This window comes from Fringilla coelebs, assembly GCF_963513975.1.
Source record: "Fringilla coelebs genome assembly, chromosome: 7".
NCBI classification, from domain to species: Eukaryota; Metazoa; Chordata; class Aves; order Passeriformes; family Fringillidae; genus Fringilla; species Fringilla coelebs.
The window spans coordinates 38,306,430-38,334,047 of record NC_140035.1 but is presented as its reverse complement, the minus strand read 5'-3'; the positions used below and the strand labels follow the sequence as shown (position 1 = coordinate 38,334,047).

General features: G+C 48.0%; 1 protein-coding gene across 7 annotated transcripts in view; it reads left to right on the top strand.

Moving 5' to 3' along the window:
* HDAC4 (histone deacetylase 4) overlaps nucleotides 1–27,618 on the top strand; it is a 179,010-nt gene that overhangs the window by 54,650 nt on the left and 96,742 nt on the right. For 6 of the 7 annotated variants that reach the window (XM_084209706.1, XM_084209702.1, XM_084209704.1 and 3 more), the window contains exon 4: nucleotides 17,704–17,775. In XM_084209706.1, the coding sequence (XP_084065832.1) occupies nucleotides 17,704–17,775 (72 nt within the window). Of the gene's footprint in view, nucleotides 1–11,619; nucleotides 11,724–17,703; nucleotides 17,776–27,618 lie in introns of those variants that run through there. The other variant, XM_084209703.1, reaches the window with a different exon arrangement.

Sequence of the window (27,618 nt, the reverse complement as noted above, 5' to 3'; positions counted from 1 at the left end):
TTCTGACCCACCTTGTCATGCAGGACAAGTGGCTGCTTAATGCCCCAGTGTTGTCATGGATCCTTGGCCACCTAATGCTGCTTTCCAGGCTAGCCAAGGCTCAGGAGCACAGCCCAGGACCTGAGGGGAGCTGGGCACCTGCCCAGACTGCTGCTGCTGCTCCCCTGCCCAGCAGGTAGCTCAGCAGTCACAGCTGCAGGACTGGATTGTTGTGGAGCCCCTGCTGGCCTTTGATTTATGAGCAGCTGCAGTTGGAAATTGGGGATGGCTGCAGTTAAGGCTCAGGAGTGAGGGAGAGGGCAGCCTGCACAAGAAGGCAGGGACACCTCCCACTGTCCCAGGCTGCTCCAAGCCCCAGTGTCCAGCCTGGCCTTGGGCACTGCCAAGGATCCAGGGGCAGCCCCAGCTACTCTGGGCACCCTGTGCCAGGGCCTGCCCACCCTGCCAGGGAACAATTCCCAATTCCCAATATCCCACCCAGCCCTGCCCTCCTCCAGCTTAAGGCTTTTCCCCCTTGTCCTGTCACTCTGCCCCTGTAAAAATCTCCTTTCCTTGCTGTGTATCCTGAACAAGCCAAAAAGGCAGGAGGAAGAATGCTTTTTCCATCCTCAGCTGAAGGAAAGCTTTTGGCAGTAATTCAGTGGAAATTAAAGTTCAATCTTTCTATTAGCTTGACTTAAGTGGAAATTGTTAAATACTCTGGAATGCTGTCATTGTCAAACTTAGGACTACACTTGGAAGTTTTCTGCAGACATTTCTGCTGGTTTTCACCATTTTCTGGGTCCTTGATTTGCTCCTCAACTTTTTTAAGCTCTTCACAACAAAAAGTCTTCATGTTGGGTTTTTCATTATTCTTTCACTCTTCTAAGTGCTACTTGTGAGCTCCAACCTGTCAATATTAACACAGAATCCATAGGCCAGGACCTTCTGTTTTATGCCGGTTTAGTGAGTGATGTTCCCTTTTATTTGAGAACTGCAGATGCTTCAAGAAGCCTTTTACCCTTTGGCAGCAGAGCTGCTGGAGTGCTCTTGGTGGGCAGGCTGGAGCCTGGCTCCTTGCTCTTCCCAGGGATTAGACAGACAAAAACTGGTGAAAAATGGCATGATAAAATCTCAGGATATCCTGAGTTGGAGGGAGCCACAAGGATCGTCCTGGCTCTGCACGGGACACCCGAACAATCCCACCCTGTGCCTGAGGGTGTTTCCCAAATGCTCCTTGAACTCTGGATAAGGTATGTATGACTAGAATTTCCAGCTGGGTTTTTGACTTGAAATGAAAATGGTTTATTTTTGAGCCTCTATGCAAAGGCTCTCTGTCCTTTGGAAATATAAAGTCAGCTTTGACTGACTTGTTCCTGGTACTTCAAAATATGGGTTTTAATTTGTATTAGATTGTATTACATTATGTGGAGGGGCTTATTTATTATTATTTTGTTTTAATTAATCCTTTTGCTGATCTGCAGGCACAGTTGTTTTGCTTCAATCAAAAAGTTATCACAGAGGCAGAAATGAGATGCAGGAGCAAGATGGGGAAAGGAAGGCTTCTGACAAGAAAGCTGGAGAGGGACTTTTCACAAAGCCATGGAGTGATGGGATGAGGAGGACTGGCCTTAAGCTGTAGGAGAGCAGGTTTTCATGAGATACTGGGGAGAAGTCCTTCCCTGTGAGGGTGGGCAGGCCCTGGCACAGGGTGCCCAGAGCAGCTGTGGCTGCCCCTGGATCCCTGGCAGTGTCCAAGGCCAGTTAGATGGGGCTTGGAGCAGCCTGGGATAGTGGAAGGTGTCCCTGCCCATGGCAGGGGGAGGAACACCAGCTCCACGCTGGTGCTGTGTCTCCTTAAGAGGGAAGATCCCTAAACTGTGGATAAACAAGAGCCCCTTGCATCTGTGTGTTTCCAAACTGCAGGTTCAAAGTCCTTTGTGGTGGTTTTTATACAGAGCATCTACTTCTGAGGGGAGATGATGATTTTGTGTGTGCAGAATAAAACCCACAAGCTTGTGTTTCTAATGGTGTCCACGTAAAACCGGCTTTGCCTCAGGTGGTTCTGTTCATGGGTTTTGATGTGTGTTTAGGGAACCTGGCCTAAGGTGCTGCCCCAGGTGGGGGCTGGCTCAGCTCCCCCTCTCTGGGAGCCACACTGGAATCCTGGGGTCACTTCTGAACCCCTCATGACAAGAGGGACACTGAGGGGCTGGAGCATGTCCAGGGCAGGGAACAGAGCTGGGAAGGGTCAGGAGCCCCAGGAGGGGCTGAGGGAGCTGGGAAGGGGCTCAGCCTGGAGAAAAGGAGGCTCAGGGGGCCCTTGTGGCTCTGCACAGCTGCTGCCAGGAGGGGACAGCCAGGGGGGTCAGGCTCTGCTCCAGGGAACAGGGACAGGAGGAGAGGGAATGGCCTCAGGCTGAGCCAGGGGAGATTTAGGATATTGGATATTAGCAGAAATTTCTTCCCTGAAGGGGTGATCAGGCATTGCACCAGGTTTCCCAGGGCAGTGATAGAGTCACCGTGCCTGGAAGTGAGAAGGTGTGTGGATGTGGCACTTGGGGGCATGGTTTGGGGCCTGTTCTGAAAACCCCCATTTCTGTGCCCCTGTCCTGGTGCCATTTTTGTTCTGCCCTTCCCCCATTAGCTGAGGCACAGTGCAGGGCTGGTGTCCCCAGCACTTGTGGCCGTGGAGCTGCCTGTGTGGTCACAGCTCCACGTCCTGCAAAGCCCATCCTACCCATGAACAGCCAGGGTTTGTTTGAGTAGAAATGAAGTGAATCAAGGAGAGACCAGGCTGGAGGACACCAAAGAAACTCAAAACAGCACCCCCCCTCCCCCCAAACTCCCCTCTCTTCTACATCTCCTTCCAAGCATGGAGGGAATAATTCAAACTGTCTGAACTAATCTCTAATCCCACACATCTCTTTGGAGCTCCACTTAGCCCCAGATGATCGAATTTATGGTGGTAATCACAATTTAAGAAGCAGTACAATAACCTGGAAGCCTGTTGATAGTTGGTTCTCTTCCTGACACACTACAGTTTTTAATTTCTTGGGGTGAAAAAATCGGCCATCCTTTCAAGACTTCAAGGTGCTGCTTCTGCTTCTTGCTGTGTTTTTTCAGGACATGGTACTCGGAACTCAGACTGAGAGAACTGTGTGCACAGCATGTCCCAAACTGCTGGAGAACCCCCATGTCCTGTTCTGCTGCCTGGTTTTTGGAAGGACAGGGGAGAGCAGGGGCAGCTGGTCCCTGGTGACCCCCCCTCTGGTGGGACAAAGCTCTGCTGATGGCTCTCACTTCTTTGGCTGCTTTGCTCAAAGCCTATGGGTACTGTGAAGTCTGCCTTTCACAGGCAGAGCTTCCCAAGCAAAGCTGAAATGCAGCTCTTAGCCCCAAGCAGGACTAGGAAGGTGTTGTTTTAACCAGCTGTGTCTTGTTTTCTTACTTTTTTTCACCTTTCCTAAAGTTTGTGCTGCCCATCTCCCTTCTCACAGTAATTCCACATCCTCTGCCCTGGGAGCTGCCTCCTTTGCAGTCAGCTCTCAATTCCTTATCCTCTTTTTACCTTTCTGCTGGGTTTTGGTGGCTGACACTGATCAATGGATTTTATTGATGGTGGACAAGACAGATGGAGTGTGCGTAGCAGGAGTATTCTAGGAAATAAAACTGCTAAAAGCAGAGGCAGATGCTTCTGATCTGTAACAGTGTTGTACAAGCACATTGGTGTCTTGTGCTGGAAATATCAAAAGGTGATTAAATATAAAATATTTTGGATCTCGCCCATTCATTATAAATGGCAGATGAATTTGTTTTGACGCAAAGTTATTCCAGACTCTGCATGTGGCACTTGGGGACGTGGTTTAGTGGTGGAGTTGGCAGTGTTAGGGGAATGGTTGGGCTTGGTCTTAGAGGTTTTTCCCAGCTTTAATGATTCCATGATTTGGCAGGAGACCAGTGACTGGCAGGGTGGCAGGTCTGGGGTTGGAGGTCTGGAAAAGTGGATTGGGGAACGTTGCCATTCCTTGAACTCAGCCTTTCCTCTTTGTGCCCATTATTTGCCATGTTAAAAATGAGACACATCAGAAGGGGGAATTTGGGCACTGGTGTTCTGTAGCACTGAAGGGCATTTAGGGCTGAGGAAGCCAAAGTTTGTGGTACCTTCACGAGCCAAGGAATACAAATGTCTGAGGAGGATCATTGTTATCCAGACCTGGTCATCCTTATCCAAGAGCCTGTTTCTGCTCTCATATGGTCTCACAGGATGGGAGTGCTGGCAAATCACAGAATCGTGGAATAGTTTTGGTTGGGAGGGACCTTAAAACTCATCCAGGTCCACCATCTTCCACTATCCCAGGCTGCTCCCAGCCCCAGTGTCCAGCCTGGCCTTGGACACTGGCAGGGATCCAGGGGCAGCCACAGCTGCTCTGGGCACCCTGTGCCAGGGCCTGCCCACCCTCCCAGGGAACAATTCCTTCCCAGTATCCCATCCATCCCCGCCCTCTGGCTGTGGGGACCATTCCCTGTGTCCTGTCCCTCCATGCCTTGTTAAAATCCAGAACTTTGGGGTTTGTGCCTGTGTTGTAAGTGGTGGATGTGGTAGGAAAAGTGTGCCTGCCTCCCTCTGGGGGCTGGATGGGAGAGGAAGATCTGCTCCAGCCTGGGGTTCCCACAGCCTGGGAACACACTGAGGCTCTGTGTGGTGCTGAGACAGCTGGGTGGAAGGGATCCACATAAATCAAGGATACCAGGAAAACAAGCACAGCATCTGTAGCACAAAGGAAAGGGAGAAGCATGAGGCTGGATATGTGGTGGGACACTTTTGGAAGCGCCTGCCTTTCCTTCCTTCAGTTGGAAATCCAGCTGCTGGGCTGCATTTTTTTTCCTGCTGCATTCTTCATTTGGAGCATTGTTTGTGCTACCCTTGAACAGTGACTGCTGAAGCTTCTTCACTTGTGTGGGCAGCCCTGGAAGTCTGTTTTCCATCTTTCAGAAGATTCCAGCTAGTTAGGGTTCCTTTGTCAATCAATTTTCTCTTGTTTACCAGTGTATTAGGAAGCTGGAATAGAAGCAGTGTGTGTTTTGCCTTAGGAAACATCAGCAGCCCAGTCACCATTCCAGAAATTCCTCTCAACTCGTTTTTTTTTCCCCATCTGTAGCAAAGCTCACAAGGATTGTGAACGCTGTAAATGTAAATCTGAAAAGGTCAAACCTCATGTATGCTGGAGACAGGAGTAGAGGATGACAGCGATGCAGGGGTACAGTGGATTTCAAACTGTGGCTCGAGAACAAGATGTTCAAAAAAACCTGTCCAAGGACATGCCTTGGGTATCGAGGAGGAGTTTGAGGGAAAGCAGTGAGGATTTATTTGTGTTACTTGGTGACTTCTTAACATGCAGCAGAGAGGGATCCAACCACAGGGTGAGGCTGGATATCAGGAAAAGGTTCTTCCTCCAGAGGGTGCTGGCACTGCCCAGGCTCCCAGGGAATGGGCACAGCCCCGAGGCTGTCAGAGCTCTAGGAGCATTTGGACAGTGCTCTCAGAGATGCACAGGGTGAGATTGTTGGGTGTCTGTGCAGGGCCAGGGGTTGGACTCTGTGGTCCTTGTGGGCTCCTTTCAGGATGTCCTCTGGCTCTTTGGATTGGAGAGTCCTTGTGCAGAGCTGCAGTGATGCTGGGACCGGCTCTGCCTTGATGCATTTCCAACACCAGGAGTGAACACCCGTACCCAGCGTCGAGGGAATCTTATCTGCATTGACAAATGTCAAGTGTTTTCAGCTGCTCCTTTGCTCGTGGTGCACAAAGGATGAACGATTCCTGCTGGCTGCGTGTTGGGGGGTGGGGGGGGATTGAAATGTGGGCCAGGATTGATTTTTTTGGGGGAGGCCATTGATTGGCACTGCTGGCTTGATGGGAATGTCAGCACGGCAGTGCCTCTGGCCAGCAAAAGGCAGGGGATGGATTCTCCATCAGTGGCTGGAGGAAGGCAACCCAGAAGTAGCTGTTGGTGTAAAACATTGGAGGAATGCAGCCAAAACTAATGGAGGTATTTGCTATTTAGCAAATTTGTAGTCACTGTGGTTTCTTATTTTAACCAACATCCAGGTAGGATATGTTCAGGCTCACAATGTGCACTGGTTCTACGGAATGAGAAAACCGAGCCTCCTTTTCTCCAGGTCCAGCACATTTGGGTTTATTATGTGGAGACCACTTCCCTATTTGCTGATCATGTTTTCAATATTTTTCCCCCCTCTCATGATAAGCAGGTACCTCTTGGCAGCAGAAGCGCTAAAGGAATTCTGATGGATTTCTGGGAGGTGCCAGCTGAATTTTGGTTGGGGCACACAGAGGGCTATGGAAGGCATGGCTTTAAGGCAAGAAATGGGAGATAAATAACTCCAGATTAAGAAAAAAAGCCCTGAAAACAAACCCCAAAATTATCCCTTTTTTGCCTGACTACTTCTGAGTAAACGGTCCCTTAAGGAGTAACTGAAGTAGTAAACCTTTGTATCTTAATTTACACTTTTCTACTTGCAATGATGAAGCAAAACCCAACATAATGACACAGAAATGAGTTCAAATGAACTGGAGCAAGCTGGGCTAGTGGAAGGTGTCCCTGCCCATGGCAGGGAGGTTGGAACTGGATGAGCTTTCATATTCCTCCCAGCCCAAACCACCTACTCACAATTATGTCTGGAGACCTCTGCTGAGTACTTTTTAGAACATCTATTTCCTTTTGTAACACACAAAAAGTATTTCATCATGCCGATTGTTCACTCAGAGGGATCCTCAGGGACTCAGAGGTCCCCTGGGTGTTGCAGCTCCTGAGATTCCAGATGCCCTGTAGGGGAAGGCTGTCTCCAGACAGACCTGGAGCGACCCACTTATGAAGTGCAGCCCATGAGGTGGTTTGGTGCTGTTCAGCCCCCTGTGAAGGCTGCACCTTGGGGGTAAAAGTTCTATGCCCTAAAGGAACAGGCAACAATACTCATTAAAATGCTTTTTAGTTTGTTTTCTCCTCTTTGTCTTGTTATTTTGAACATAAAGTCCAGCATTGAGGCTGCACTTGGGGACGAGGTTTAGCAGTGGTGCTGTGTTGATGGTTGGACTCAATGATCTTCGAGGGCCTTTTCAACCTTTTCTGCAATTCCATGATTTTGGGTTGGCCTTGTGTTAAGACAGACTTGCTTCTCCTTGGCTTGGAAGCAGGAGTTGCTCCTCTATACACCAGGAATTAGAAATACCCATTTTCAAAATGTGCTGTTCTCGTGTTACTGTGTTTAATGCAATTTAAAATGCTTTTACTAAAGCAAATCCATATTACTGGTATTATCTACTATTACTAGATTAGATCGCCATGGAATAATGATCCATTGTGGCAAGGAAAACCCATTATGCATTGCAGGAGCATTTCAGCTGCTGTGAACCCCTTATGTGCCATAGAACCTGAATAAAGGGAATTTCTGAGTGCGAGGGAGTTGGGGATTGGGCCTTTCTGGTGGCAGTGCTGAGATTTTCCTCTGTTGGAGCTTTCTGCTGCTTTTCATCATCAGGATGAGTCAAAGGAGGTGCTGAGGGTGGGTGCTGGGAGCTGTCCTCTGGGTTGGGATTTGGTGGTTTCCATCCAGAGTTCTCTGTAGAAGGTGTCCAGTTTCTTCATGGCTCTAGTTTAAGGGCAGTAATTCCCACAGAAATACTTAGTTTGTGTATTTACAGTAAAACAGTCCTTTTGATGAATTACTCCACGTTCTTATCTTTAGTTAAAAGTCACTCTTGGTGCTTGGAAATTGTGGGGGGTTGTTTCTTTTGAGGGTGAAGAGCCAATGGTGAAGTTTGGATTATGGTTGCTCTGGGCATGACTGGTTTTAACTGCATTATCAGTACTTCCAGGATTGTTGAACTGATGATTTTGATTTTGACCAAGCACCATCTTCAGTTTTGTTTTGAGCACCCTGAATTAACATGTTGGGACAGGATTTTGATTTCTGGGCGCCAGTACTTTTTGGTCCAAACTTTGTGCATAAACTTACTCAATATTTATGTGCACCTGCTTGAAATCTGAGGAAAGCAAGGAGAAAACTTGTCCTCCTCCCTTTTTGAGAGTGAGAGTGGCACTCAAACATGTCATTATTGTCTCTAGCAGGTGTGGGGTGACTTGCAGTTCAGGCTGCTCGTCATGTGGTATTTTCTGGGGTCCCCCATGGTAGGAAAGAATGAATTTGACTCTATGTTCTTAGAAGGCTAATATGATATGATATGATATGGTATGATATGATATGATATGATATGATATGATATGATATGATATGATATGATATGATATGAAAGAATACTATACTAAAACTATACTAAAGAATAAAGAAAGGATACTTACAGAAGGCTACAAAGAATGATAATGAATCTCGTGACTGTCTCCAGAGTCTGACACAGCTTGACTGTGATTGGTCATTAAGTTAAAACAATTCACATGAAACCAATCAAACAACCACCTATTGTATAAACCATCTCCAAACTACATTCCAAAGCAGCAAAACACAGGAGAAGCAAATGAGATTATATTGTTTTCCTTTGTCTCTGAGGCCTCTCAGCTTCCCAGGAGAAGAGTCCTGGGCAAAGAGGATGTTTCAGAAAATATGATGGTGACATGGTCAGCTGCTCTGTGATCCTTAAACGTTGGACCAAAAGGATTTTTCTCTATGAGCCATAGATGTTATGCTGTTACAGGCTTGGATGTGATATTGTATGTAAAGATGAGTTTTCCATCGTGAAGGATGGTGGGTGTAGCAGAAAGGGTGATGGAGCACTGGGAAAGGTTGGGGCTGAAAGCTTTGGAGCCTGACAGCCACTGCTCCATCAAACCCAAGGCCTGATCTGTTTGCTGACCATCCTGTTTCCATGTTTCCATATTTATTTTCCTCAATGAAAAATCCCCCCATTTTTTTCCCGCTGCTCTTTCCAATTCTGCCAGGTGCTCAGGCAGCTCCCAAGGCCAGAAGGCATCTGCTCAGTCCTGAAATCCTGCATGGTTCCCCTTGCCAGCAGTGTCCAGGGAGGGCTCCAAGCCTCAGTTTCCTTTGCCTCAGTTCTCCCTGCAGTCTCTGCTGCATGCAAGAATTTTTCCTGAGTTAGCATGAGTGTAGTGGGTTGTTGAGTAAGTGTCCTTATGTCCCTTTTCTGCACTGGAAAGGATTAGAACCTTTGGATGCAGCCTGCATTTGAAATAGTTCATGGAATCACAAATCTCCAGAGCTGGAAGGGACCCCCAGGGATCACAAAGTCCAACCCCACAGACACCAACAATCCCAGCTTGGGCATCCCTGGGAGTGGTGTTCAAACACTCCTGGAGCTCTGGTAGCCTTGGGGCTGTCTGTGCCTATTCCCTGGGGAGCCTGGGCAGTGCCAGCACCCTCTGGGGGAAGAACCTTTCCCTGAGATCCATCCTAAGCCTCCCCAGAATCATCACTTGTGTGGAACAGCCTTATTTAGCTCGTGTGCTAGCCAAGCATGGGGCTGAAAGGCAATCCATGCTCTTTGCTTCCCATCACATATAGTTTGTTCCCTTCTGGAAGGAGGGAAGCCTTTTCTTCCCATGGCATCTCATTAGCTTGAACATCATGTCCTGTGAGCGTGTGGGCAGGAGCTGGAGCCTCGTTTGAAGCTGTGGAAGAGCCAGGCTATCTTTCAGCTGGATTTCTTCCTGACAGTTTATTCATCCAGAGAGAAGGGAAAATGAAGCAGGCTACTGAACCTTCTCTCCTGCCTTGAAAATGTGCTTCGCCTCTCTCCCACTGCTGACAATTGCAGATAATTTCAAGGTGTTTTTCCCAGCCCCCCCTTCCCTTGCTTCATTCTTGTATCAGCAATCAGTTTTGAAAAACCTGCTGGAACATTTGGATCAAAGGGGCATTCTGTCTGTGGGTTTGTGGCTCTCCAGTGGGGATCCGTGTGTGCTGAATAGTGGGTGATTGGGGAGTGGCTGGGTGCCAGCAGCACCGCTCCTGCTGAATGCTGGGGGAGTCTTGGGGAGTTGGCTTTTTTTACTGTGCTCAAGTTCACAGGACCTGTCTCAGCAGATTAAACACCTCACTTTGATAACGCTGATCTCCTGGAGAAACATTTAACTGGGAGGGTGGAATCCTGCCTTTGTCCTGTTCGCCTCCAAAGATGGATGGAAAATTTTATCCACTTTTGTTAAAGGCTGCATTACAACTTAAAACCAAAAGATCCCAGCACCACACAGGGAACAGGAACATTTTGCAGAATGGCTCTGGAAAGAGCCTGTTGGTTGAACATAATATTCCAGAGTGAAGTTAAATGCTTGGACTATGCTAATTTCTTGAGGACAGTCACCTTTTCAGATGGATTGCACCCTGCAGATGGTGGCAGATTGTGCCCTCCTCCACTCCTGCCAGGAGCGTGTGCTCACTGACAGAATCAAAGCAGCAAAAGGATGAAGCTCTCCAGAAGAGTTGATGAATCTCTTGCCTTTAAAATTGAAGTGCTTTGTGCCAGGGAAAATATCTATGAATATATTTATAGTCATGAACAGCGGAGTCTGGGCTCCTTCGTTGCAAGTGGGAAAATTGCTGTTCCACCAAGTCTGTGAAAGTGGAATCTACTTTTAGATGCTTTGAAATGGGAGTCTGTTTTTTTAAATCCAGGATTTAAAAATATCTGAAGTCCAAATTTTAGAAATCTGTACATAATTGACATGAAGATGATATATGCAGACAATCTAAGCTGGCGGATAACGGCAGGTGTTATGGAATCACAGAATCCCAGAGGGGTGTGGGTGGGAAGGGACCTCAAAGCTCATCCCATCCCACCCCCTGCCATGGCAGGGACACCTCCCACTGTCCCAGGCTGCTTCAAGCCCCAGTGTCTAACCCGGCCTTGGACAATGCCAGGGATCCAGGAGAGCCACAGCTGCTCTGGGAATTCCATCCCAGCCCCTCCCCACCCTCTCAGGAAAAAATTCCTTCCCAATCTCCCATCCATCCCTGCCCTCTGGCAGTGGGAGCCATTCCCTGTGTCCTGTCCCTCCATCCCTTGTCCCCAGTGCCTCTCCAGCTCTCCTGGAGCCCCTTCAGGCCCTGGAAGGGGCTCTGAGCTCTCCCTGGAGCCTTTTCTTCCTCAGCTCTCCCAGCCTGGCTTCAGAGCAGAGGGGCTCCAGCCCTTGTGATAAGGAAATTATGCCAGGAGCAGGTAGATAGGGATGTTTCTCCTGCTTCTTGGTGTGATCTGGTGGCTCTCTGTGGGATAAGGCTGGGATAAGGGGGACATGCTGTGCACAGTGCCGGGCTGATCCTGCAGACAGCACCTCGCCCGGCGCTGTGACACCAGGACACGGTGGCTCCTGCAGATCCCACCTGGAGCCTGGCAGTGCCCCGGGGAGCCCTGAGCTGTGCGTTGGGGTTTGCTCTGCGCTGGGCAGGGCGAGGTGTTGGGTGGCCACCAGCAGAGGCTCTCTGTCATCGTGCACGGGAGGGAGCCTGAAATAGAGACACGGCCCCACGCTGGGAATTGCACCGGGGGCGGTGCCTGCCCGGGGAAACCGGAGCTCAGCCTTTGCTGCCCAAACGGGCTGGGGCTGGCCCGGCAGAGAGCCGGGGGCTGGAGCAGAGCAGGCAGGGCTGGAGCAGAGCAGGCAGGGCTGGAGTGCGGCTCTGTCCCTCGGGCATGGTCAGGACGCTGCGCTGCCCCGGGAGCCCCCGCAGCGCTGCGGGACGCGGTGTGCCAGGTGCGTGTGCGCTGCTGCGGGGAGCAGGGGCGCTCCCTGGGTTCCCTTCCCTCCTCCTCCCCTCCAAGGAGCCACAGGTCATCTGGATGTTGGTACCTTTAGGGGGGTGCTTGAGCTTAGCCCTAATTTTACTTGGTTTTCCATAGTTACTTCCTATGGACCAAATGAGCTGATTCGAAACCAGCTACAGTAAATGGAATGAAAACCCACATTAAATACGTGGTTTTTTTTTTTTCACTTGGAAGAAAAAATAGGCATAAAAAATGTTGCATACATTCTCTTCCTTTAAGGTGTTTTATTTTTTTCCTTCCTGCATTCTTTGTTGGGGGGCTGGGGGGGGTTCTGGCTTTCCTTACTCGAAGGGAAAGGAAGCAAATCTCCTGTAATGGGCAGCTCCTCCTTCTTGCTGTAATGATGCCAGGGAGCCTTAACCTCTTTGATGCAGCGGGTGGGTTACTCCGAGCCTCTGCTCACTTGCATTTGCATGTCAAGGATTATTTTATTCCCCTGGATTTCCAAAGTGACACATCTCCTCAGTTTTGTGCGGATGAAGTCATCGGAGTCTGCTGAGGAGGCTGAAGATTGTCATGTTTAGGAGGAGTTGCTTTATCCTCCCACTGCAAAGAATTAAGGAAAATAATGGCATAGGAAGTGCAACACAATGCTTCCAGGGTTTAGCATTTGAGAAATGGTGTCTTGTCATTTGGATATCAGTCTGTCAACGCCTTGAGGACCACAGCTTCCTGTTTAAACACTTCTTAGGTATTTTGGCTTCTAGGATAACTTCCTAGTAATAAATTAAATGTTGCTTTTTGTGTTAACAGCTGCTGAGCATTAGAGTCCCAAGAGGGTTTGGGTTGGAAGGGACCTTCAAGACCATGCAGTTCCAAGCCTCTGCCATGGCCAGGGTGCCACTCACTGGATCAGGTTGCTTAGAGCTCCATCCAGCCTGGCCTTGAACTTTTTTATTTTTTCTTTTATGCTTTTACGTTGATGTTAACCAAATTGTGACCTGCTGGATTTATCTTTGCAAGGTCAAGGCTAAGAGAGCAGTACCAAACTCTTGTAAATGTTGTGCCTGGGTCTCTTCAGCTTCTTGTGAGGTATTTGTATGGATTCTAATGGAAAAGAAAGCTTGAACCCCATCCTGGTTCTCTCTTGTGAGGTGCTGGGTGCTGGGGTGGGCTCCTGGCTTTGGTGGAACGCCCCCACTGATATCTGGACTCTGGGATGTCTCTGGAGCAATCAGGATTGTCAAGGGCATGAGGAGAGTTTGCTATTCCACATGTGCCAGCCTCTTCCAGAACTGAGGAAGCCACCAGCCTGACCTACTTCCTACTGCATCCAAAGCAAGGAGTCAGAATGAAGGCAAATTAAAAATATATAAATATATACACCAGACCATCCTGGTGATGGTGATGCGTGATGTCGCCCACTGGCTAGGCAAGGTGGCTGACTTCAATAATAATCCTAATAATTAAAGAATTACCCCATATGAACGGGATTGGACTAACTTCCCTCTAAGTGGGTGTTTTGATAACTCAAGCAGATCCGTCCCTTTTTCACTTGTCTCCCCTCCTCCTGTCCCCTGTTCTGCCCCTGTGTGGCTGCAGCATTTTTGTTTTCACCATCCACCTTTAAAGCAGGAGTAAATAGTGCTTAAAGCCTGATTTGCTGTTTGGAGTTCCAGGGGCCGGGCGAGGCGCTGGGTTTTTACAGCGCTCGCAGTCGGTTCCAGCTGAAGCCATAATTGGTATTTCGGCCTGAGAGCTGCTGTAAATCTCCGAGAAGGAAAGAGAAGGATGCTCTCATTTTGTTAGGCTGCCTCTCTTTCGGATGCAGAGTGCATCTTCCAGCTCTCTGGGCTAATTAAAATGCCATTACAGTACATGTGGTGCTACAATACAGTCTAGGGAGACTTCCAAAAATAGATCCTTGAGTGCAGACAAATTAGAGAGGAAATATGCACTGAGCATTTTCTCATAGGTTTAAAGAGAAATAATCCATTTGCTGTCCTAATTGCTTTCTTGTAAATGTTGAAAGATATTCCCCCCCCCCCCGTAAATTTCGAGTGAGCAGACAAATAAATAACGCATCCATGATAATTAGTGTTCTCATTACTAATATTGTAACTTGTCACACACGCTTGATATGCAAGTCAGGATGTTCCAGTGGCCTGTGCTTAACGGTCAGGGGTGGAGGTTTTTTATTCCTCAGCCAGCCTGTTTGAGCTGCCTGGTATCCCAAGGCTCCAAGGGCAGTGCATGATCTGGTTTTTAAATTCAGCCAAACACTCGAGCAGAGCCACCCACGGACCCTCCCCAGATCCTGCCAGGAAGTAAGGCAGAGAAATCCTGTTTGCACATTGTCCTTCCCCCAGCCCAGCTCGGGTACAGAATGCAGGGTGCTTTTTATAGCATGCTGTACTGTGGGTACTGAGAGCAGGGGGAAAGAAACCCCACGTTCCTGTGCCTGGGAGAGATCCATGGAATTGCTGTGGGCTGACACGTGTAGCAGGGACAGCACAGAGCTGCTGGGCACTGCCAGCACCAGCCAGGAGCTCCTCTGTCCTACAGCCTGCCCCTCTGTCAGCAGCCTGATGGAAAGGGATGAGGCTTGTGCTGGCTTGTAGAATCCCAGAGCGATTTGGGGCCTCAAAGCTCATCCCATTCCACCCCCTGCCGCTGTCCCAGGTGGCTCCAAGCCCCATCCAGCCTGGACATGGATACTTTCAGGGGTCCAGGGGCAGCCACAGCTTCTCTGAGCACCCTGTGCCCGGGCCTGCCCACCCTCTGGGTAAATTCCCTGTCTGCTCAGAAGCCCCTGGTTGCTGTTGTGCAGTGAGGTGCTGTCCAGAATATTTATGAGCAAAGGAAACAGAAGTTGGTCCAGTGGTCTCAAACTCACAGCGTTAGCAGAAAACTGCTCATCCTGAGAAATACCTCTGGGCCACTCTGTTGTCTTCCCTCCGTGGAGAACAGGCTAATGCCGGCAAAACGAAGTTCTGCAGTCCCTCAGTCTCATTTTAAAAAATCTTCTCTCTGAGGTTTCTCCTTGGTTGCCCACAGTTCATCTTCAGGTGTTGAAGCTAAAGCTGTGGCCACTGAGGCTGCCGTGTCCCTGAGGGATGACCTTGCACGTGCCCCTGCTGGCACATCCAGGAGGGAACTGGGATCCTCTGCATCCTCACTGAATGCAGAGTGCTTGGTTTTGGAAAATCCTTTGGCTTTTCCTTCCCCTGCCCTTGCTTGGCCAGGTGTTTCCCATTTGTAGTTGTACTTTTTTTTCTGTCATTATCACAGCGGAGAGGTTTTACTCCTTTGTCACTGCATCTCCCATCCTTTTTTTTTTTTTTTTTTCGTTTTAATTCTGCATTTCAAGCTCCAAAGGGACAAATCTGAGTCAGTAATGCTGATTTTCTCTACCTCTTGGTCCTGCCTTCCTCCCTATCTCTCCTAAAGTTTTACTTCTACACCTCTGTAGAACTTCTCCTCTACTCTGGGTGTCCTTTAAAGATAATTTTTAGTTGCTCATTGCCTTGCTCCAGGAATTCAGGTAGGTCGGGGTGATTTGCATCAGGTTGAAAGATCTGAATAAATGGAAAAGTATTTAAATAACCTCTTCGTTCCCAGTTCTGCCCTGCATTTTTTAAGCTCATCAGAGTTAATTATAGTCAGGCTGCTTGTAGTTTTCTTTAAGACCTCGTTGAATGTTTCATCCTTCCATTTCTCTTCGTTTCTTGTCTTTTCTAAGTGGAGAAGTTGTATTTCCCTGTCTTCATCTGGTTTGGTTTCTCCCTGGATGGACTTGATGATCTCAGAGGTCTTTTACAATCTTGACATTTCTCTGGTTCTGCTGCTTCATCTTTTCTGAGGGTTTTTATCTGTCATGTTTCTGGTTTATTCTGGACTGAATTTATAAATATTTTGCCTTTGTTTTGCTATTTTCAGCTTCTTTAAAACCTGCAAACTCAGCTACTTCCAAACCTGTCCTGGCTATATTTTCTGAATAACTCAACTCTTTGGAACAGCTTAAGATAAAAACCAAAGTGTTCAAGTTTCCATCAATGAATTATGGCTTCATCTTGTTAATTAATGAGTAGAAATGCCCATCTGGAAACGAAGCTACACAAAATGTTCCCATGAATCAGCCAGGCTGGTGTCTGCTTCCCTCCAGGCTCCATGGACAGAGCACTTGGTTGCAGAGTTTTGGGGAAATCATCAGACTGATTCACAGAGAACCAATTGGAGAGGATGTTTCCTTGCCAGTTCTGTTTAGTAGCTCAGGACCAATTTGGCCAGCAGAGAGCTGGGGAATATTTTGTAGCTTGTCTGGGCTGTCTCAGTACTCAAACCAGGGTTTGTGGCTTGTGTGGAGAGTCAAACCCTGATTGCATGGCTTCACCTCTTTGCTGTGCTCCAGCAGCTCCACATCCTTGTGCTGAGGGAGGACTCCAGAGATTCAGAGCTTTATTTTTTGTATTTTATTTTATTTTATTTTATTTTATTTTATTTTATTGAGCTTTATTTGCACAGCAAAGACAGAACCTTGGTCTTGGATAGCTTGGTTTTGCTTCAAGTGTTTCAGGTGTCAGTGCTTTAAAAGATGTTCCTGTGTGTTCTGCAGTGATTAATCTAATCCTCATTTTGGAACAAAGATTGCAAAGCATTGGTTTGTGGGTATGGGGTTTTTTTTATGATTGGAAAAATTCATGTACTTTATTTCTTACAATTAAACAAGTCTTAAAAATCCCCCAAATTGACATGGATTTGTTTCACAGAGCACCTGGCTGCTGCTACAGGGCTCTGTTTTGTCCATGGGTTCTCCTCCCAAGAAGGAACATCTTTATCTGAAAATGCCTAGCAGAGAAGCTGCGAATACTCTGCTCCCCAGGAAAACTGGGAATTTTCCTGGGCTGTGCTCTCCACTGACTCTGGAGTGCCTGATGGCTCCATTGTATTTTAAATAGTGATGTTTTTCTCTTCCCCTTCTGTCTGGGTATGGTCACTGGAGGGGAACCCAGGCAAAACATGGAGGATCCCTAGCTGTGCTTTCTCTCCAGAAAAACAGAGAAAGCAGGGAGAAGAAAACCAATATTAACATTTTTCTAACACTGTCCTTTGCCTGAGAGAGATGGGGTGGCTTCTTTGATGTCTCCAGACAGGGTTTGGCTTGATCCTATCAGAGCTGCAGCACAGAAAGGGGTTGGAGGGGAGAAGTGAGACAGACTGGCAAAGGTGGAACAAATAGGTTTGAGATAAATTTTCTGTATCCCAGGGTTCGTAATTACACTGAAAACATAATTTAGCATTTTTTGCTTTGGCTTTTCTGGGAGGGGAATGGGTGACTAGAAACTCAGGTGTGGCAGTCTCCAGCGCTGGTTGTTCTGTTTAACTCTACCTGGATGCAAGATACAATCTTGGAAATATTTTAAATAGGGAACTGCTTCAGCAAGATGGATTTGTGCATCTCATTTACAAAGTATGTTTTTAATGCCTTTCTGAAATCTAAACTTATGCAAAATGGGGCTTGTTATGCATGTCTCTGCATTTTAATCTCCTGCAGTGATTTGTCAGTTTCCCTTAACATCTCCCTGGCATATTCCAGCCATTCCTCAACTTTGCTCCGTGGGGCTGTGTGTCTGTCTTAGCTCAGTTCCCCCAGCACGGAAGGAGTCACACTTTTCTCTGGTAAGGTCTGTGGGCTGACGTGCCTATTTCCTCAGCCTGGGATCAGCACCAGTTGTGGACTTAAAGACCAGGAAGCCCTGAGTGTCATTTGGGATCGAGTCTCTTTTATTTCTGCTCTAGCTGTCCTGGGAATGTTCTCATTTCCATTGATTTGTGCTCCTTGTGTTTCTGCTCTGCATCGATAATTGGTTGCTGATTTTTTTTTTTTTTTCTGCTTGGAATGGCTAAAAATAGCTCAGCTACCCAAAGTGTTGATGTGATTTTATTTTCTTTTTCCCTCCTCTTTCCAGATGGGCTTTCTGGCAGAGACCAGCCAGTGGAGCTGTTGAATCCACCTCGAGTGAACCACATGCCCAGCTCTGGTAAGGAAAAAACCTCCTATTAAACCTCATTCTGTTCTGGGGGGTGCAGGAAAAGGCTCTGCAGCTCTGCCTTGTGAGTAGGAGAGCAGAATGCAAATGCAGAGTGCTGGAACAGAGTCTGTTAGGACTTGCACACCTCTGCTTTCCCAGGCTGGGAGAGTGGGATTTGGGATTGGAGCACAGCAGCCCTGGGAGTTTTGCAGGGGGCTGAGGGGAGCCCAGCCTGGTGGGAGATGCTTGGTTTGACTTAGAAAGGAGAGGAGAACAAAGCAGCATCTGAAGGAGTCCCTTCCCAGCCCAGAAGGAGGTTTTGGAGCTGCTGCTCTCATTAGGGAGAAGGAACAGGGAGCCAAGGCCAGGCTGATCAAAGGGTGTCACGCTGGGCTCTGGGCTGTTTGCTGTTCTGCCTCTCCTAATGATCCTCTCCTGGGGCTTGTCCTCCTGCTCCTCATCCTGGCTGCTCCTTGCCCAGCTGGGAGAGCTCTGAGAGCTCAGGGCTACAGCTCTACAAGTGATGGAAACCAAAGTTCTGCTCCCAGTATGTGGAATTCTGGGGGAAACAATCTGCTGCTGGCTTTTGTGTTTCCCCCTTCTCTCTCCCTGGTACAAGCAGATATTTTTACAGGGGTGATAGGATATAGCAAACATTATCTACTCTTGCAGGGAGCAGCTCAGATCTTCCAAACCCCCAACTTTCCCTTCTCTGTTGCCTTCCAAAATGCCCTCAGGCCCTTTTCTATTAAGGATGAGATCCTGCAGAAGATCTGAGCGCTTCTGGTAATGCCAGTTGGAAAGATGTAAACGAAGTTTATTCAAAACAACCTTGGTACACTGGGAGGGGGAGGAAAAAAGTGGGCTGCAACCTAACCTAGATTTTTGTGGACTTGAATGCCTGTTTGGAGAAAGAAACCTTCAAGGAGGTAGAGGTGTTGCATTGGGGGTAAAAAGGAAGAGATGGTTGTTTAACAGGCACGGGCGTTTGGCTTTGGGTTCTGGGCAGTCCCTCTCCCCTCCGTGTGCTCCCAAACGTGTCTGTCAGGTAAGGGAGGTTCTATTTTCCTAACCCTCCGAGGGATTCTCATTTTAAAGTCACTGTGCTAGCACAGGTCAACTTACAGGTTTTGCTGTGCGCCTCAGTCGTGAGCCGGGCTGGGTTTTGTGGCTCTGTGGATCACGAGCCGGGATTGTGGAGGGGATGGGTTTGAATCTTCCATCCCTTTATTTTGGGGCTGATTTTCTTTGCTGGTTAAGTTTAATGTTTCCTTTGGAGGTCTTTCAGGCCAAAGGCTGGTGCTGGTTGAGAGCTTGGGGAACTTGATGGTAGAGTCTGTTCTGGCTGCTTTTCCCCAGGTGAAATGAGGCTGTTTGATGGAGCCAAGCAGGATTTAGGGAGATCTTGTTGTTTGGACTCCATTTTGAGTATTTTTAATAACTCACCTCTGTGCTTTTGGGAAAACAATGAGGCAGAGATTCCTGGGGAGCTGTGCTGGTGTGAAGTGGGTGGGATGAGAGATGGGCAGTGCTGCCTCTTTGTCAAGTGGTTCTCCCAGTGATTGAGCTGTGGGAATGGAATTCAGACTGGCAGAGCTGGGGGTGCTCACCTGGAGAGGAGAAGGCTCCAGGGACACCTCAGAGCCCCTTCCAGGGCCTGAAGGGGCTCCAGGAGAGCTGGAGAGGGACTGGGGACAAGGGATGGAGGGACAGGACACAGGGAATGGCTCCCACTGCCAGAGGGCAGGGATGGATGGGAGATTGGGGAGGAATTTTTTCCTGAGAGGGTGGGGAGGGGCTGGGATGGAATTCCCAGAGCAGCTGGGGCTGCCCCTGGATCCCTGGCATTGTCCAAGGCCGGGTTGGACATTGGGGCTTGGAGCAGCCTGGGACAGTGGGAGGTGTCCCTGCCATGGCAGGGGGTGGGATGGGATGACCTTGAAGATCCCTTCCCACTGAACCCATTCTGGGATTGTCATATCTGGATTTTATCATTCTTGTCTTCAGGAGTTGCTGCAGATCTTTCTGAGAGAAGAAAGGAGAAGTAACACCGAGCATTGCTCTGGAAAAACAAGTTGTGTGTGGGATTGTTGGGTGGTGTTCCAAGGCTCAGGCATGACTGAAATAATGGTGTTAAAAACAGCATAAGGAAAAAAAAATTGCTTGATTGTGTCTTGGGATATTTTGTTTCAAACATTCTCCTGCCCTGGTCAGGGTAAGGTTGAATAAACCTGAGTGGTCGATGAGCTTTTATGCTGCATTTCTGTTTCAGATAAAATCACTGCGGTGTGCTTGTAGGAAACCAAAATGTTTTTCTCTTCACCACGAACCAAGTGAAGGAGAGGTTTGACCCTTGTTAGTTGTTTTTCTCTGATGTGAAATGGTGAGAAAGTTCTAAAAATCCTCCCTGAAATGCAGAGCATTTCAACTCCAAACCAGAAATACTTCCAGCAATTTTATGAAATGGTTTTTAGGAAAGAATTTGCTTCAATAGAACTGAGTTCAGTCATCAGCAGTGAACATTATTTCTGTCTTCTTTTTTGTATAAATGAAGGATTAATTGGAGGAGGGGAAATATTTTCCCTTTTCACAGACATATCACCCATTATTGGTGCTCTAAATTTCTGAGGTGCTCGCAGAAGTACAAGGGGACCAAGCCTCCCCCAGGCCAACCCCTGCTCTGGAGTGCAAAAATCATCCTTGGATAGCTCTGCTCTGCATCCTTGGAGAGCTCTGCCTGCTCTGCCTTGGGCTCCTGGGGATTGCTGCACCTTTGGCCCGGGGCAGGAAAAGGAATAAATTAACTTTATTGAGCAACCTTGCTTCCCTTAATTTTTTTTTCTTTTTATTTTTTTAATAATCAGAGCCTGGTGAGGCTCTGGTACAGATTTCCCAGAGCAGCTTTGGCAGCCCCTGGATCCCTGGAAGTGTGCAAGGGCAGGTTGGACAGGGCTTAGAGCCACCTGGGATAGTGGAAGGTGTCCCTGCCTTTGGAAAGGAGCTGGAAATGGATGAGGTCCCTTCCAACACACAGCATTAAGTGGGAGATTTCAGCTCCCTGCTGCTTTTTCTCCCTGCTAGGTCTAGTTATCCACTCTCACTTCCACAGTCATTCACAAAAATAATAATGTTGATGTATGTAGGAATAAATGGTTTGTACACGCCTCTGGACTCTTACTGTCCCTTGGTTTTGCAGAGATGAATCCCTGTCTGTGAGGGAATAATGTGAGGTTTTGTCGTGCCCCAGAAGTAGCTGTCCCTCAGAAAGGCTTTCCTTTAGTCTTAAATATATCCTGATCTATAATATGGATATGTACATGAAGCCCAGGATGGGGGAGAAACCCATCCAAACCCCCCAAATTATCACCAGAAGTGAGTTCTGATAAAAATCATTTTGCTGTTACAATGTCCACCGAGCAGGTTCAACCCTGCCCTCTCGATAGGTTATGGAAAAGCTGCAGCTCTTATGGTCAGCCTTGGTGTGACAGTTTTGCCACCATTTAGATGCTCTGGTATAAGATAAGATTCCCAGAGAAGCTGGGGCTGTCCCTGGACCCCTGGAAGTGTCCAAGGCCCGGCTTGGAGCAGCCTGGGCTAGTGGAAGGTGTCCCTGCCCATGGCAGGGAATGGGTTGGAGTCCCTTCCCACCCAGACCATTCCACGACTCCAAGGTAGCAGAGAAACTGCAGCTTAAAGCCTTGAGAGGTGAAATCAGCTCAAGGTTATATTTCCTGCAGTACTTATGATTTATTAATATTTGTCTTTAATTTCCAGCCCTGAGCTAAATGGACGAACCATGGCCCATGCAGTGACAATCACAGGAGTGTTTCACCTGCTGGAGGAAAGCTCCAGAGCCATTCCCCAGCAGGGAGAGCCCTGGCAGCCATTCAGCCAGCTCCCCCATTTCCACAGAGGATTTGCTGAATTGTTGTGCTGTTTTAGAAGCCCTTTGCAGTCAGTAAATTTGGGGTTATTTATGCAGGAGAGGGGAGGGAACTGCCACATCTAGAGCAGTAGAGCAGGGAAGTTCAAGCTCCAGAACCTCTTTTCTGGACTAATGCTGTCCCCAGACTCATGTTCTATTGGTCATGGGATAATTTAATGACCTTTAACTCTGCTTTAGCACCCTGTGCATGTGCAGGGCTGTATGGAAGAGGGATGAGTTTTTTGGCCACCTCTGTCTCAGCTTCAGCATTCATGTTCCATGTAGAATTAAACCACTCCTCTAGCCAAGCTGGGAATCAGAGAATCACAGACTTGTTTGGGTTGGAAAGGACCTTAAAACCCCTCTTGTCCCATGGGCAAGGACACCTTCCACTATCCCAGGTTGCTCCTAGCCCTGTCCAACGTGGCTTTGGGAACTTCCAGGGAAGGGGAGTCCTGAACTGACCTGATGCTGGAGCCCAGAATGTGAATATCCTGATCCCTGTGGGCTGGGAAGAACAGGAGCCCACAGCTCCTCATCTCTGCTTTGTTGTCTTTTGTCTCAGAAAATGTATTTATCTGTCATGATTTATCTGTCTCCTTTCTTACCCATGAGGAAATGGTTATCAATTGGAAGAGCTGGCATGAATTATAAATGATTATCCCTCTCTTAACAGCTGAAAGCAGCACTTAAATGTGAAGCTCTTGAATGCAGCGCTGGTTTCCTGGATGAAAGGCAGGAAAGTTTGCTCTCCTGCAAGCCCCAACTTGCTGGTTTTCTTTCTTCTGCCCTCACCTTGCTTAGTGCAGTAATTCACACCGATCAGCTCTGGAATTCACTGGATTCCCTTAGTCCTGACTCTTCACCAAGTGTTGTTTTCAAAAATAAGAATTCTTACCGATTTCCTAGCACAGCAAAAGTTGTTTTGTGCTTTTGATTTCTATGAAAGCAGGTGATGAAGGGAAGAGCCTTTGAATGCTAGAACTTGGTGAAGAAAACTTAGGGAAGGAGGAGGTGGCAGGATGCAGGCGTGGAAGGGCTCCCTTGAATGGTTATTCAGGAATTTGTTCCCATTGCCTCTGGCTTTGCTAAAAATAACAGCACTGTGTGGTGAATGAAAAGTGATAAATGTTTCATGGGAATAGATCATGGATTGAGGCCTTCCTTGGGGAAAAGAATTCCAAGTGCCTCAGAGGGGATCTTGGAGGCAGTGCCTTGTCTGCCATGTGTGTTTGCAGCCTGGGTGCTTTACCAGGGTTTACAACCTCAGAGAGGTAACTGGGGTGCAATCTCTGTAGGTTTGCTTTGGTTTCATTCTCCATCCCTTCTCTTTTTGGAGGTGGTGCTCCTCCTGGGCCTGCAGTGGAGCTGTACTCAGTTCCTCCTTTCCATCAGCTTCCCTGCACAGAGGTGCCAGCCCTGGCTGCAGGACGAGGATGGACGGCCCCATTATTCCCAGGGGCTGGGTTTCCTTTTGCTGCCTGCCCTTTTCATGGCTGTGCCCTGCCCTGCACAGCTCCCCAGGGTGCTTTCTGCCAAAATTAACTGGGCTAGTTTATTGCTGAAGGGGAAAGAGCAGCCACCTGCGCTCCCAGGATTTTAGGAATTCCTCTTCTAGCATGACAGGCGTTTATCACGATCCTGGAGGCTCTTCCCCAGTGTATATTGATTTTCAGGGCTATATTTGGCTCTGCTTTTTCTTCAGGCAGTGGAGGGAATATCAGGTGAATGTTTTGTGCAGTGATGCCTAAAATACAGCAGCAGTCTCCAGATACTTCCCTGGGGAATTGCCGATGGTTCATTAAAGAGACCTTTCCTTGTTGCCCGGGGAAGCTGTGGATTCTCCATCCCTGGAAGTGCCCAAGGCCAGGTTGGAGGGGGCTTGGAGCAGCCTGGGACAGTGGAAGGTGTCCCTGCCCATGGCAGGGGGTGGAATGGGATGGGCTTTAAGGTCCCTTCCAACCCAAACCATTCCACGATTCTGTGATGAAATATCTCCTCCTTTGGCTTGACTAATATCTTGTGATCTAAACCACTTAATCATCACTACTTTTCCATCTGTTTCTCATTCAAGGAATTGTGTCATATCAGATGATTCATTCATATTTGATTAGAGATTTCATTATAAGCTGGCCTGAAGTTTTTTATGATCTAATGAAAGGCTTTGGAACCACTGATTTGGAACTGCAGTTGTAATATGCAGAATAAATGTACTGCACATTTTGAGGATACTTTTCCTGGGTACTTTTTAAAGCTCTGACAGTTCTTGCCAGTGAATTGTGTACAGTGAATTTGTGAAAAAAGTTTCTGGTGAAATGCAATCATCTTTTCCATTGGAGAGAAGAACTCCCAAGTTACTACAGGACTTCTCCAAGTTGCACTGAATGACCAGTGAAATTTAGGTCCAAACTTGCCTTTTTTGATCCATTTATAGACAGTCACACTCTAATGATATTAATGAAGCTCTTGAAGACCCTGAGTTGTCCTGCTTAAGTGACATAGAGAAAGCTTTTTATTTTCACTGGGGACAGTCACCTACCACCTGTGTGCAAATTGTTCCTCAGAATAAGTAAATTGCTACAAATTTTTTTCCATCTTTTTTCAAAAAACAGATGAAGTGGCTGCAGCAATGTATTTTAAAAATATTGATGGGGCAGAGTGAAGGAGTTTGCCTGGGGCGTGCTGGGACTGGGATGACATGGATCTGGCTGGCACAGGTGGGGGTTTGTCCCTCCCTTTCTGAGCCCCTCCTCTGACAAGCAGTGGGCATTTCTGTTTGTTCCTGCTGGCAGGAGGGGCTGGCACAGCAGCTCTGGGAAGGTGTTTGTGACGCACTGAGGGCCACAGGGAGGGCAGCCAGCTCCTGCCCGTGCCCTGCAATCCTGGGAGCTGCTGTGCCTGTCACTTAAAGGGACCTGTGCTGCAGCCCTCCAGCAGGTTCCCATCACCAAGGTGGCTGGCTGAGCCCTGGGCTCCAGCAGCACACTGAGGGGATCCCTGCAGCACTCAGGGGTCACAGCAGCACCCAGCAGCACACTGAGAGGATCCCTGCAGCACTCAGGAGTCACAGCAGCACCCAGCAGCACACTAAGTGGATCTCTGCAGCACTCAGGAGTCACAGCAGCACCCAGCAGCACATTGAGAGGATCCCTGCAGCACTCAGGAGTCACAGCAGCACAGTGAGAGGATCTCTGCAGCACTCAGGAGTCACAGCAGCACACTGAGAGGATCCCTGCAGCACTCAGGAGTCACAGCAGCACCCAGCAGCACATTGAGAGGATCCCTGCAGCACTCAGGAGTCACAGCAGCACAGTGAGAGGATCCCTGCAGCACTCAGGAGTCACAGCATCCCGGGAGTCTTTGGGTTGGCAGGGCTCTCAAAGCCCATCCCATCCCACCCCTGCCATGGCAGGGACACTTTCCTCTATCCCAGGCTGCTCCAAGCCCCAAAGTCCAACCCTTGGGCACTTGCAGGGACCCAGGTGTCCCTCCCCACCCTCGCAGGGAAGATGTTCTCCCCAGTATCCCATCCATCCCTGCCCCTCCTCCTGCTCAGTAGCTTTGCAGTGGGAGCAGGGTGTCGGGAGCAGCTCCCAGCTCTGTCCCTGGAGCTCAGCCAGGCCATGGTGCCCAGGCTGCAGTGGAACTGTGTGTGTGTGAGTGCATTTAACCTCACAGATCATGCTTTGGCCTTCCAAGCCAGCTCAGATGCTCCAGAGGGAATGGCTCCTTGTCTCCCTGTCCTGCCTTTGAGAGCCCGTGGGGTCTGAAAAGCTGCCAGCTTTTCTTGGTGGGAACACACCTGTGCCTTCAACCAAATGTTGTGCTGGCAAAGTACAACTGGAATATTATTTAAAAAATACCCCTAACCACGGTATTAGGTGTTTGATACCACATTTGGAGGTATCAAACTTTTTTAGAGGTGGAAAAAATAAAATCCCTTTCACGTTCCATGTAAATCCCTGATACAGGGACTTGGATATACTTATATATGTGTATATATTTGTATTATGCTTGTATAATCCCTGTGCCAGGGATTTATCATGTCTTGAATTAGTGCTAAACAAAACTCAGATCCCTCTCCCCCATCCCTGTGACAAAGTCTCTAAAGCCTCAGGAGTTCAAAGCCCATTGGGTTGGGAGATAACACGGTGGAAAAGGCAGAAGGAAAGGCTGGTACTAAAAAATAAGTAAATGGATTTAAAATAAAAAAAATCCCTTTTTGGACCTTGAGGCCTTTACCTTGTTGACCCCATGCTGGTGTGGAGTAATCCTTAAAATTGCAGGGAAGGAAATTCTGGAATTCCCTGGAGTTCCCTTTCCAGGATGGCAGCGCAGGGAAAGGTTTGACTTCTGTTTGGGCTCTGCACACACGGCCTGGCCGTGTCCAGAGGCTGATCAGGGATGGCAGTGACACAGGGAAGGTGCTGGCTGTGTTGACACGAGTATCAGGTGTCCTGGGGGAGCAGCCAGGAAACTTCATCTGCTTCCATGTGCAGCCAGACGTGAGGAGCTGTTCCTCCTCTGTCCCTGCTGCAGGGCATTGGGGAGCCACAGGAATACTCCCCTTCTTCTAGGTTTGGGAACAGTAGTAAAGCAGCTGGGACTCAGTTTCTTCATGCAGGAAAAGCCAATTCTTTATTCACAAAGTTCACATTTATAGGAAATATCAGAAGGCACTGTGTTAGACCTAACTGGCTAGAAATGCTCTGACACTCAGTTTATTGGTCTGTAAATGGCCAGGGGGTGTGTCTGTCAAATCTCTCTATTTTTCCTTAGTTCACATATTTCGTTGGCTGATTCCCATGGGATAGATTTCTTGTTTATTACAGGTGCAAATGGTTTTCTTACCAGAATAGCTTGTTGTGCTAACTGCTTTCATTCTTACTGTTTTTCACTGGGAAATTACAAGCTAACTGCTAGCTTAGCTAGAGTAACAGGGCCAAAACCATATTTTGTAAGGCCTTTCTTTTATATCTCCACCTGTATGCAGCAGGAACACGTGCATTAACCCACTCTGAATGGGATTTCAGTCATTCCAGACACCATTCCCCCTCCCTTTCCCAAACACTCGCTCACAGCTGCCAGCTTTTCACCCTCAGTGTCAATAATGTGGGGTTTGCTCATATCCCAAACGCCCCATATTTGTTGGATAATCTCTGTTTTCTCTTTAGTTTCAGCAGGAATTGTGGTCCTCAGCACAGAGGAGGAGCTTTGGAATGGTGCTGCTGTTTGCTGGGTTGGAAAAGGCTCCTTGCAGCAGAGAAGTAGAAAATGTAGTTCCTTGGCAGCTTGTCTCTGTGCATCACTGAGCCCCACCAAGTTCCTGTGGCTTGTAAATACCCAAATACTCAAATATTCATGGACTTTTGCCAAAAGGCTTAACAGTGTACACTTTTCCATGGTGTCTGTATGCTTCTCCTTTGTGTTTTAGTTTCATTATTTCTTCAGTGTTATTTGGAAATCGTTTGGGTTTCAATGCAGAGATTTGGCTGCGTGTCCTAACAAGGTTAGTGCTGCTGGTCAGGGTGCTGGTGCAGGAGCTACACCCTAGTTCTGCTCCACAAGAGAAAAATGACTTTTTAAGTGAGGTGCATGAGGTGAGAGACAAATGAAAATGACAGGAGATTTAAAGATCACCATAATATTAAGACAAATTCTAGTCCTTTCAAAGCAGCTTTAGCAAGGGTTTGAGAGCATGGTGGATAGGAAGTTTTTGTGCAGTTTAGAATGCACTTTACTCTTTATCCCACAAAAGACGTTCTTGCACAGGATGAGAACTTCAGCTTCTGAGGAGCTGTTACATAATTCAGGGTGCTGTTTACGCCTTGGAATTAAATATTATGCTGGTTTCTACCCAAATGCTGCTTTACATCCAAAATCCTGAGCTGTGCATCTCTGGGTGAGCATGGCAGGTATTGAGGACA